This window comes from Prionailurus viverrinus, chromosome B3 (genome assembly GCF_022837055.1).
Source record: "Prionailurus viverrinus isolate Anna chromosome B3, UM_Priviv_1.0, whole genome shotgun sequence".
NCBI classification, from domain to species: Eukaryota; Metazoa; Chordata; class Mammalia; order Carnivora; family Felidae; genus Prionailurus; species Prionailurus viverrinus.
This window is the reverse complement of record NC_062566.1, coordinates 143,959,375-143,972,235: the sequence shown is the minus strand read 5'-3', so window position 1 is coordinate 143,972,235 and position 12,861 is coordinate 143,959,375. Positions and strand designations below refer to the sequence as shown.

The following is a 12,861-nucleotide window of genomic DNA, read 5'->3' as shown; positions in this document are numbered from 1 at the left end:
TGAGCAAGGGCCTGGAAGGAGCTGTAAATGTTAGACCAGAGGGACGATGGTCTAGATCCAAGACAGAGCTCTTGTCCCTGCACATCCCAGAGCTCAGGACATCCTGGGAAGGGAGACCCTGGGAACAAATGGGAATAGAAGCCAAAGCCCGAGAGGGAGGAGGAATCTACAAGCAGGCATGTGCTACCCCATGTGGAAGCTGTATTCAGAAAATATTGAAGTCATAATTATTTCTTTTGTATATCTAAAGTTGGTGTCAAATATTCTTTTCCGTATGAAATTATGGTCTTTTAACAAATATTGCCAATAGTGGGTAATTTCATTATAATACATTCATAATGATGTGAATCCTCTATAATGACTTTAATATAACATAAAAGTATCTATTATCTATCTATCTTCTATCTACCCTCTATCATCCATCACCTATCCACTTATCATCTATCTACTATCTAGCATTCTGAACTCTATTTGAAGTCTATTCAGCTAACTCAGCATTTATCCTCTTGGCACATGTCTTCAGGACTATGAACACATTTTCTACAATTTCTTTAGGCTCCGGATTGCTGGATTCCAATGATGTCCAGGTCACCCCATCCATTTTCATTAATGTGGTTGTTTTAGTGCCATTAACTTCTCACCTCAGATACTGATGGTCTCTGTGCCATATCAGAGAAGAGTCCCCAACTTTTCTGTGACATCTGTGCCTCCTCCCTGAGTTAACAGCCCCTTGTGTTGGATGGGGATTTCTCAGGAGATGGAGACACCAGCCATGCATGGGAATCATATCTGCAGGTGACAGAAAGGTGTCCATGTCTTGGTGTCTGTGCACTTAAAGATGTCGGCACTGCTTCCAAGCTTTGCAGATGACTGAGGAAGCAAACCCCATCAGCAGAGAACCATCAAGATCAGAAGTCTCCAGGTGTGCTCAAGCTCTGCAGGTAGTTGTCAGGTGAGGTTAATACATCAGTGTGGAAACTAAAAGAAATATGATCCTGGGAGCAAGTGTCCTTTGCTTGTTATATTTACACCAGACTGGACATCAATATAGATTTTACCTATGCAGTTATGTGTGGAATGACTGTTAAATTTGAATGTATTTAAATACTTGATTTGGAAAGTTTTCTGGAGAATATATGGATCCCTTCAAATATCTTTTGGACAGATCGAGTATAGTGAATTGTGATCCACTCATTTGTTCACTATATGATCAGAAAGGTGAGGCCATCACTTGACCTGCCTCCAACACAATTCATAGACCAAGTGCAGCCTTGACCGAGGACCAACAAGCCTGTGGATCCACAAAGAGATGCCCACAGGTGGACCTGGAAGGGCAAGGGGAACCTGACTCAATTTTTGTCCACTTATAAGGACATGCTCCATCCCACACAGGCAAACTTCTCAAGATCTAGAGTAAACTCCAATATCAGGGTGTGGGAGCGCACAGCTCTCTCCTCAGACAGGGCTGAAGTCCCTAAGGAAGGCAGAACTGTATTCGAGAAACAGAAGAGACTGTAGGGCCTTCCTTGTGCCTGGTGAGAGGTCCCAAAGGTGAGGGTTTCAGATATCAGATGTGGGATGATGGGAATGGTTGTGACTGCTGGTGACTGGCCCAGGCTGAGTCTCCTTGTCCCCAGGGGTCCTGTCCCAGGTGCAGCTGCAGGGGTTGTGCCCAACTGGTGAGTGCCTTGCACACTCTGCACCTCACTGGCAGCATCTTGGGGTTCTCCATCTCAACCAGTAATTTCTGGTGGAATTGGATCCACCAACCCCAGGAGAGTGGATGCAGTGGATGGTTCATATACTATCATATAGTTCACCTACTTTCCTATATTCTATTATCACATACTAGGGTCCAGACCACAAGAGCCACATGTCCATCAGTTAGGCAGTTTGTTAGGCAAGAGGAAGAGGGATAAAGCAGGTGCTGGCCGCACTCTTGGAGGTTCCCCCAGGGTTAACAGCGACACAATCAGAACCACCTATAAGGGTGAACAGGACAGGATAGGCCTAGCCACAGAGCTGGCTCAAACACCACAAAGGACTTCTGAGAGCTGAGCATGGGCCCAAAAATTGCAATTTGCCCTTAGGTTATCTAAAAGTCACGAGGGGGCATTCAGGACAACAGGGGTAACTGAGATCTCCTGGGGTGCTCAGGGTAACAGGGGGAGCAGAGGACACAAGGGTTGCTCAGTTCTGCACTGAGCACTCAGACCTCCAGGGGGATGTTCAGGTCTCCATGGGGCATTGAGGCCATTAGTTGCCACTCAGTTCATCTGGGGGCACTCAGGTCATCAGGAACACACAGGACACCAGGAGCCACGTAGGTAATCTGGGGGTTCACACGTCTCCAGGGGGCACCCAAGATCTCAGAATTCATATCCGGAACCAGTGTTTCAGGGTCAGGTTTCCTGTGAAGCATCTTTCTCATCATGCCCTGCAACCTTCATCCTGACCAGTAAACAGTACATACTGCTTCCTAAACCATTTACAAACACAGATGTCTTCTAACATTTAGAGTGAACAGTCATATAGCAGTGCCGACCTTGACAGAGACCAAGCTTGGGGATAAATCAACTCATATACAGACCTGTGCCTCACAAGTACACGGGCCACCATTTAAAATACATGTAAGTGATTTTCAAACGGAGGAGACTGACTCATTCAAGTGATCTAAATTTAATATATTTGAGCAGCTCCTCTCTCCTTTGATTTTCCTTAAGGTTTTCTTTGATGCCCATGAAGAGAGACCATGAGGAAAGACCCTTGTGGTTGTCACAACCCCACAGCGTCTTCATCAACTTCATGACTTTCTCTCAAGATTCTCAGTATATACACGTTCCTGAGAGAAAAGAGTCGTTTCTACCCCTCACTCCTTTTGTTCTCCATCCAGTTCAGGAAGCCAGAGACAACCAGTGGGGAGGCACACTGAGTCAAGTCTTACAAATCAGTCAGCCTGGGGTCCATTCTACTGAAGGAGTTAAGGAATCATCCACTGGATGCACCTGTCTCTGCACCTGCCTCTCCACAGAACATGAGGCCCAGACCTTCCTCACACTCAGCTGGACATGAAGTCAACTGTACGGGAGCAGATTAGGAACTCAGTTTAGTGGGTTATTTCACTGCAGTTTTCCACAGTAGCTACACTATGTTGCACTCCCATCAAGTGAACTCTAGGATTGCCTTTTCTCCACATCCTCAGCAACACTTGAGATGTTCTCGTTGTGTTTGCCTTATTTTATAATAGCCTTACTAACAGGTGTGAGGTGATATCTCAGTGGTTCGGGGGTGGAATTCTCTGATGATTAGTGATGATGAACATCAAGTCATATGCTGGATGGACATTTTTTCAACCTTAATAGCAAAATGGATATTTACATGCTTGACCCAAATTTTAATCAGGTGATGTGTTTATTGTTATGATTATAATTGTGATTTTTGCTATTGATGTTAGCTAACAATTATAAATGTCTATGCACCAAATATGGTAGCACCCAAATATATAAAATAATTACAAACATAAGCAACCTTATTTATAAGAATGTGATCACTGCAGGGGACTTTAACACCCCACATAAAACAATGGATAGATCATCTAGACACAGGATCAATAAAGAAACAAGGGCCCTGAATGATACATTGGATCAGATGGACTTAACAGATATATTTAGAACTCTGCATCCCAAAGCAACAGAATATACTTTCTTCTCGAGTGCACATGGAACATTCTCCAAGATAGATCACATACTGGGTCATAAAACAGCCCTTCCTAAGTACAAAAGAACTCAGATCACACCATGCACAGTTTCAGACCAAAATGCTATGAAACTTGAAATCAACCACAGGAAAAAGCCTGGAACAATTCCAAAAGCATGGAGGTTAAAGAACACCCTACTAAAGAATGAATGGGTCACCCAGGCAATTAGAGAAGAAATTAAAAAATATATGGAAACAAATGAAAATGAAAATACAACACTCCAGGGGGGCCTAGGTGGCTCAGTCGGTTGAGATTCCAACTTCGGCTCAGGTCACAATTTCCCAGCTTATGAGTCCAAGCCCCACGTCTGGGTCTGTGCTGAAAGCTCAGGGTCTGGAGCCTGCTTCAGATTCTGTGCCTCCCTCTCTCTCTGCCCCTAACCCACTCGCATTCTGCCGCTGTCTCCCTCAAAAATAAATAAACATTAAAAAAAAAAAGAAAATACAACAATCCAAATGCTTTGGGATGCAGCAAAGGCAGTCCTGAGAGGAAAATACATTGTAATCCAATCCTATCTCAAGAAACAAGAAAAATCCCAAATACAAAATCTAACAGCACACATAAAGGAAATAGAAGCAGAACAGCAAGGACACCCTAAACCCAGCAGAAGAAGAGAAATAATAAAGATCAGAGCAGAAATAAACAATATAGAATCTAAAAAACTGAGGAGCAGATCAATGAAACCAAGAGTTGGTTTTTTGAAAAAATAAACAAAATTGATAAACCTCTAGCCAGCCTTCTCAATAAGAAAAGGGATAGATAAAAATAGATAAATTCATGAATGAAAATGGAATTGTTACAACCAAACCCTTAGAAATACAAGCAATTATCAGGGAATACTATGAAAAATTATATGCCAACAAACTGGACAACTTGGAAGAAATGGACAAATTCCTAAGCACCCACACACGGCCAAAACTCAAACAGGAAGAAACAGAAAATTTGAACAGACCCATAACCAGTGAAGACATTGAATCAGTCATTAAAAATCTCCCAACAAAGAGTCCAGGACCAGATGGTTTCCCTGGGGAATTCTACCAGACATTTAAAGCAGAGATAATACCTCTAGTTCTCAAGCTGTTCCAAAAAATAGAAAGGGAAGGAAAACTTCCAGACTCATTCTATGAAGCCAGTATTACTTTGATTCCTAAACCCGACAAAGACCCTACAACAAAGACAACTACAGCCCAATATCCCTGACGAATATGGATGCAAATATTCTCAATAAGATATTAGCAAATAGAATTCAACAGCATATAAAAATAATTATTCACCATGATCAACGGGTTCATTCCTGGGCTGCAGGCCTGGTTCAACATTCGCAAATCAATCAGTGTGATACATCACATTGATAAAAGAAAAGATAAGAAGCCTAGGATCTTGTCAACTGATGCAGAGAAAGCATTTGACAAAATTCAGCATCCTTTCTTAATAAAAACCCTCAAGACACTCGGGGTAGAAGGAACACACTTGAACATCATAAAAGCCATTTATGGAAACCCCACAGCTAATATCATCCTCAATGGGGAAAAATTGAGATATTTCCACCTGAGATCAGGAACACAACAGGAATGTTCACTCTGACTGCTGTTGTTTACCATAGTGTTGGAAGTTCTAGCATCAGCCATCAGACAACAAAAGGAAATCAAAGGTATCAAAATTGGCAAAGATGAAGTCAGCTTTCACTTATTGCAGATGACATGATACTACACATGGAAAACCCAATAGACTCCACCAAAAGTCTGCTAGAACTGATACATGAAATCAGAAAAGTCACAAGATACAAAAGCAATGTACAGAAATCAGTTACATTATTATACACTAAAAATGAAGCAACAGAAAGACCAATGAAGAAACTGATCCCATTCACAATTGCACCAAGATTCATAAAATACCTAAGAATAAACCTAACCAAAGATGTAAAAGATCTGTATGCTGAAAACTATAGAAAGCTTATGAAGGAAACTGAAGAAGATGCAAAGAAATGAAAAAACATTCCATGCCCATGGATTGGAAGAAAAATATTGTTAAAATGTCAATACTACCCAAATCAGTCTACACAATCGAAATTGCAATCCCAATCAAAATTGCACCAGCATTCTTCTCGAAGCTAGAGCAAGCAATCCCAAAACTTGTATGGAACCACAAAAGACCCAGAATAGCCAACTATTGAAGAAGAAGACCAAAGCGGGAGGCATCACAATCCCAGACTTTAGCCTCTACTACAAAGCTGTCATCATCAAGACAGCATGGTATTGGCACAGAAACAGACACATAGACCAATGGAATAGAATAGAGACTCTGGAATTGGACCCACAAATGTATGGCCAACTCATCTTTGACAAAGCAGGAAAGAATATCCAATGGAAAAAAGGCAGTCTCTTTAACAAATGGTGCTGGGATAACTGGACAGCAACATGCAGAAGAATTAATCTAGACCACTTTATTACACCATTCACAAAAATAAACTCAAAACGGATAAAGGACCTGAATGTAAGACAGGAAACCACCAAAACCCTAGAGGAGAGAGCAGGAAATAACCTCTCTGACTTCAGCCACAGCAAATTCTTAGTTGACACATCTCCAGAGGCAAGGTAATCAAGAAGCAAAAATGAACTATTGGGACTTCATGAAGATAAAAAGCTGCACTGCAAAGGAAACAATCAGCCAAATTAAAAGGCAGCCAACGGAATGGGAAAAGATATTTGCAAATGACATATCAGACAAAGGGCTAGTATCCAAAATCTATAAAGAACTCAACAAACTCCACACCTGATAAACAAATAATACAGTGATGAAATGGGCAGAAGACATGAATAGACACTTCTCTAAAGAAGATATCCAATTGGCCAACAGGCACATGAGGAGATGCTCAACGTCGCTCCTCATCAGGGAAATACAAATGAAAACCACACTGAGATACCACCTCACGCCAGTCAGAGTGGCTAAAATGAACAAATCAGGAGACTATACATGCTGGAGAGGATGTGGAGAAACGGGAACCCTCTTGCACTGTTGGTGGGAATGCAAACTGGTGCAGCCATTCTGGAAAATAGCGTGGATGTTCCTAAAAAATTAAAAATAGGTCTACCCTATGACCCAGCAATAGCACTGCTAGGAATTTACTCAAAGGATAAAGGAGTGCTGATGCATAGGGGCACTTGTACCCCAATGTTTATAGCAGCACTTTGAACAATAGTCAAATTATGGAAAGGGTCTAAATGTCCATCAACTAATGAATGGATAAAGAAATTGTGGTATCTATTCAAAATGGAATACTACCTGACATTCAGAAAGAATGAAATGTGGCCTTTTGTAGCAACGTGGATGGATCTGGAGAGTGTTGTGCTGAGTGAAATTAGTCATATGGAGAAAGACAGATACCGTATGTTTTCACTCTTATTTGGATCCTGAGAAACTTGACAGAAGACCATGCGGAAGGGGAAGGAGAAAAAAGTTAGAGAGGGAGGGAGTCAAACCATCACAGACTCTTAAAAACTGAATAAACTGAGGGTTGATGGGGGGTGGGAGGGAGGGGAGGGTGGGTGATGGGTATTGAGGAGGGCACCTGTTGGGATGAGCATTGGGTGTTGTATAGAAACCTATTTGACAATAAATTTCATATTTACAAAATAATCTTATTTAATTGTCATTACTATGTTTTTTTAGTTTTATGTAAATTTTTTCAAATTCAATTTTATTTCCATCATTTTACTTTAGTCTACTACAGTATATTCACTTTTTCAAATTATCAAATGATTTCTTTTTTCTTTTATCTTTATTCTTTTTCATTTCTTTACTTTTTTATGAAATACAGAACAAAAAATTCATATTTATTTTTAATTTTTATTAAAAATATTTTTCTTTAATCTTTTTTACTATATTCTTTACTTTTGTGTATATTATTTTCAAATTCTATTTTACTCCCATCTACCCATTTTACTCTACTTCAGTGTATTCATTTTTTCAAATTCTCAAATGATTTACTTTGCCCCCTGTTTTTCCCCTAATCTGTCAAACCAATTTCAACACCCTAAAAAAATACACCTAGCATGTAGCATTAATTATTAGATTTGTGTGTGTGTATGTTTAAATTTAATTTTAATATTTTTGTAATTTTACTCTTTGATTTCAATATTTCTACTTCATTAATTCCTTTTCTCTCTTCAAAATGACAAAACGGAGGAATTCACCCCAAAAGATCGACCATGAAGAAACGACAGCCAGGGATTTAACCAACACAGGTACAAGCAAGATGTCTGAACCAGAATTTAGAATCACGATAATAAGAATACTAGCTGGAGTAAAAAATAGATTAGAATCCCTTTCTGAAGAGATAAAAGAAGTAAAAAAAATAGCCAGAATGAAATTTAAAATGCTATACCTGAACTGCAATCACGGATGGATGCAGGTGTGGTAAGGATGGATGAGGCAGAACAGAGAAGCAGCGATATAGAAGACAAACTTATAGAAAATAATGAAGCAGAAAAAAAGAGGGAGATTAAGGCAAAAGAGCATGATTTAAGAATTAGAGAAATCAGTGACTCATTAAAAAGGAACATCAGAATCATAGGGTTCCCAGAGGAGTAAGAAAGAGAAATAGGGGTAGAAGGGTTATGTGAGCCGATCATAGCAGAAAACTTTCCTAACATGGGGAAAGACACAGACATCAAAATCCAGGAAGCACAGAGGACCCCCATTAGATTCAACAAAAACTGGCCAGCAACAAGGCATATCATAGTCAAATTCACAAAATACTCAGGCAAGGAGAGAATCATGAAAGCAGCAAGGAAAAAAAGTCCCTAACATACAAGGGAAGACAGATCAGGTTTGCAGCAGACCTATCCACAGAATCTTGGCAGGCCAGAAAGCAGTGGCGGAGTCTATTCAGTGTGCTGAATCAGAAAAGTATGCAAACAAGAATTCTTTATCCAAGAAGGCTGTCATTCAAAATAGGAGAGATCAATGTTTCCCAGACAAACAAAAATTAAAAGAGTTTTTGACCACTAAACCAGCCCTGCAAAAAATTTTAAGGGGGACTCTCTGAGGGGACTAAAGATGAAATATATGTGTGTGTGTGTGTGTGTGTGTGTGTGTGTGTGTGTGTGTGTGTGTATCAAAAGCAAGAAAGATTAGAAAGGACCAGAGAACACCATCAGAAACTCCAGCTCTACAAGCATCATCATGGCAATAAACTCATATCTTTCAGTACTCACTCTAATCCTCAGTGGACTCAATGCCCCAATCAAAAGACATAGGGTAACGGAATGGATAAGAAAACAAGATCCATCTATATGCTGTTCACAAGAGACCCACTTTAGACCTAAAGACACCTTCAGATTGAACATAAAGGGATGGAGAACCATCTATCATGCTAATGGTCAACAAAAGAAAGCCCGAGTACCCATACTTATATCAGACAATCTAGACTTAAAAATACGGTATCAAGAGATGCAAAAGGGCATTATATCATGATCAAGGGGTCTATAGATGAAGAAGACCTAAAATCGTAATCATTTATGCGCCAAATGGGAGAGCACACAAATATATAAATCAATTAATCACAAACATAAAGAAACTCACCGATAGTAATACCATAATATTAGGAGACTTCAACACCCCACTCACAGTAATGGACAGATCATGTCAACAAAAAATCGAAAAGGAAAGAATGCCTTTGAATGACACAGTGGACCAGATGGACTCAACAGATATATTCAGAACATTTCATCCTAAAGCAGCAGAATATGCATTTTCTCCAGTGCACATGCAACATTCTCCAGAATAGACCATATACTGGGACACAAATCAGCCCTAAGTAAGTAAAAAGTACAAAAAGTACAAAAAGATCGAGATCATACTGTGCATATTTTCAGATCACAATGCTATGAAACTCGAAATCAACCACAAGAAAAAATTTGGAAAGTTAAAAAATACCTGGAGACTAAAGAACATCCTACTAAAGAATGAATGGGCTAAGCAAGCAGTTAAGAGGAAATTAAAAAGTATATGGAAGTCGATTAAAATGATAACACCACAACCCAAAACCTCTGGGACGCAGCAAAGGTGGTCATAAGATGAAAGTATATAGCATTCCAGGCCTTCCTAAAGAAGGAAGAAAGATCTCAGATACACAACCTAACCTTACACCTTAAGGAGCTGGAAAAAGAACAGCAAATAGAACCCAAAACCAGCAGAAGACAGGAAATAATAAAGATTACAAAAGAAATTAATGCTATCGAAACCAAAAAAACAGTAGACCAAATCAATGAAACCGGAAGCAGGTTCTTTGAAAGAATGAACACAATTGATAAACCACTAGCCAGTTTGATCAAAAAGAAAAAGGAAAGGATGCAAATAAGTAAAATCAAGAATGACAGATCACAACCAACACAACAGAAATAAAAAAATAGTAAGAGAATATTATGAGCAATTATATGCCAATAAAATGGGTAATCTGGAAGAAATGGGCAAATTCCTAGAAACATACACACTACCAAACTGAAACAGGAAGAACTATAAAAATTTGAACAGACACATAACCAGTAAGGAAATAGTATTAGTAGTCAAAAATCTGTCAAAAACAAGAGTCCAGGGCCAGATGGCTTTCCAGGGGAATCTACCAAACATTTAAGGAAGGGTTAACACCTCTTCTCTTGAAGCTGTTCCAAAATATAGAAACGGAAGGAAAACTTCCAGACTCTTTCTGAAGCCAGAATTACCTTGATTCCAAAAGCAGACAGAGACCACACTAAAAAGGAGAACTATAGACCAATTTCCCTGATGAACATGGATGCAAAAATCCTCAACAAGATATTAGCCTACCGGATCCTACAATACATTAAAAAAATTATACACCAAGACCAAGTGGGATTTATACCTGGGATGCAGGGCTGGTTCAATATCTGCATAACAATTAACGTGATTCATCACATCAATAAAAGAAAGGACAAGAACCATATGATCCTCTCCATAGATGAAGAGAAAGCATTCGACAAAATACAGCATCCTTTCTTGATTAAAACCCTCAAGAAAGTAGGGATAGAAGGAGCATACCTCGAGATCATAAAAGCCATATATGAATGACCCAACACTAATATCATCCTCAATGGGGAAAAAGTGAGAGCTTTAATGTGCTTAGTGTTACTACAATAGTGAAGAACTAAGGTTTCTCTGCACAGCATTCTGGGGCCTAAATTCCTTTTTCTGGTGCTAAGGACAGTTCTCCCTTCCTGGTACAAAAAGGGTGTATTTCACATAGGAGATTTATATTCTGTTTAGGGAACAAAGGATGGTCAGTGCGCCTCTGCACTGGCTGTTTCTCAACGTTTATTTATTTTTGGGACAGTTTTGGGACAGAGAGATACAGAGCATGAACGGGGGAGGGGCAGAGAGAGAGGGAGACACAGAATCGGAAACAGGATCCAGGCTCTGAGCCATCAGCCCAGAGCCTGACGCGGGGCTCGAACTCACAGACCGCAAGATCGTGACCTGGCTGAAGTCGGACGCTTAACCGACCGCGCCAGCCAGGCGCCCCTTTTTAAATTTTTTTTTCAACGTTTATTTATTTTTGGGTGCACTGGCTGTTTCTCAAGCATGTTTCATTCCAGTGGCATATTTGGGGTGGCATATTCTGCTCCCCTCCACCATGTAATGCTGGAGTAGAGACACTGGAATAAATGTCCTGTGAGTCTCGACAGGAACCTCCCTGCAGGGCCGGGCCTAGACGGCAGGGCTTTTCAGTACTACCCAGCACCAGGCTGATACCCCAGGTGAGTAGGTGCACAAGGGGTGAGGAAGGCTTTCCTGTCAGAAGCCAGTGTTTCCTTTTCCTGAAAGCAATCTAAAATATGAGTAGATGAGGGATGCTAAAGGGTGTTTAAATATCCTGTTCCATCAGAGCATTTAATGAACTCAGGCAGTGAGAAGACACTTGAAGAGGCTGCTAGTCCAGGGCTTTTAGATATCTTCATCTAAGAGATGGAAACCAGGATGCATTTATTACCCCATTTTGTGCAGCAGTTTGGAGTCACGCTTATCCAGGAATAAGACGATCAGATATCAGAGCCAACAACAGGCTCAGGTGGCCTCTGCCTCATTCAACACTGGTCCACAATGGGGAGAATTTCCTGTAAGGTCTTATCACTCAGTGGCAGGAGCTCAGTCTGCACACAGTTCAGGAACCTGGCCAAGGACCCATGCCCTCAAACAAGGATTAGACTGGTGCTCTCTGAGTCCCAATGTACACGGTCTCTGGGACTGTATCCAGATGGTTCTGGTCCTGTGTATGAAATACTCTGTCTCATGACTATGCAAATAGTCCTAAGAGCACCAGGTTAAGTATGGGTGTGTCTGTGCCCGAGAGCATCACCGTACAACGCCATCCTCTACCGGAGACCCTGAGACACATCCCCTCACAATGGACTGGAGCTGGAGAATCCTCTACCTGGTGGCAATGGCTACAGGTAAGGGTCACCCAAGTCCCTGGACACAGGAGAGGACCAGGACCAGTCAACATTGGTTTCATCCACTCTTTTACCCTCTCTACAGGTGTGCACTCCCAGGTTTTGCTCGTGCAATCTGGGGCTGAAGTGAGGAAGCCTGAGGCATCAGTGAAGATCTTCTGCAAAGCATCTGGATACACCTTCACTGATTACTATATGTACTGGGTGCGACAGGCTCCTGCACAAGGGTTTGAGTGGATGGGAAGCATTGACCCTGAAGATGGTTCTACAAGCTATGCACAGAAGTTCCAGGGAAGACTCACCCTGACAGCAGACACATCCACAAACACAGCCTACATGGAGCTGAGCAGTCTGAGGTCTACAGACACGGCCGTGTATTATTGTGCAAGGACACAGTGAGGGGTTGTCAGTGAGAGCCCAGTCACAAACTGCCCTGTGGAAGAAGATCAGGACCACCAGGGGGTGCACACTATGCACCATTCTGTTTGTGTTCCCAGGAGCAGGTGCAGGTAGGGGTTGCTGGAAGGTTTTGTGCCATGGCCTGGGGCTTCCTCTCCATACAGCAGTTTCCCCCAGGAAGCCTCTCTGAACACATGATTCTGTGTTTACCTACTTGGGTCTGGTTTACAAAGTTTGCTT

General features: G+C 41.1%; 1 gene segment (V, D, J or C); it reads left to right on the top strand.

The window, feature by feature from the left end:
• Positions 1-12,128: 12,128 nt before the first annotated feature.
• LOC125168514 (immunoglobulin heavy variable 1-46-like) lies at positions 12,129-12,621 on the top strand. The segment is given in 2 exon segments: positions 12,129-12,222; positions 12,308-12,621. Coding segments are annotated over 2 exon segments (360 nt in total).
• Positions 12,622-12,861: the final 240 nt, after the last annotated feature.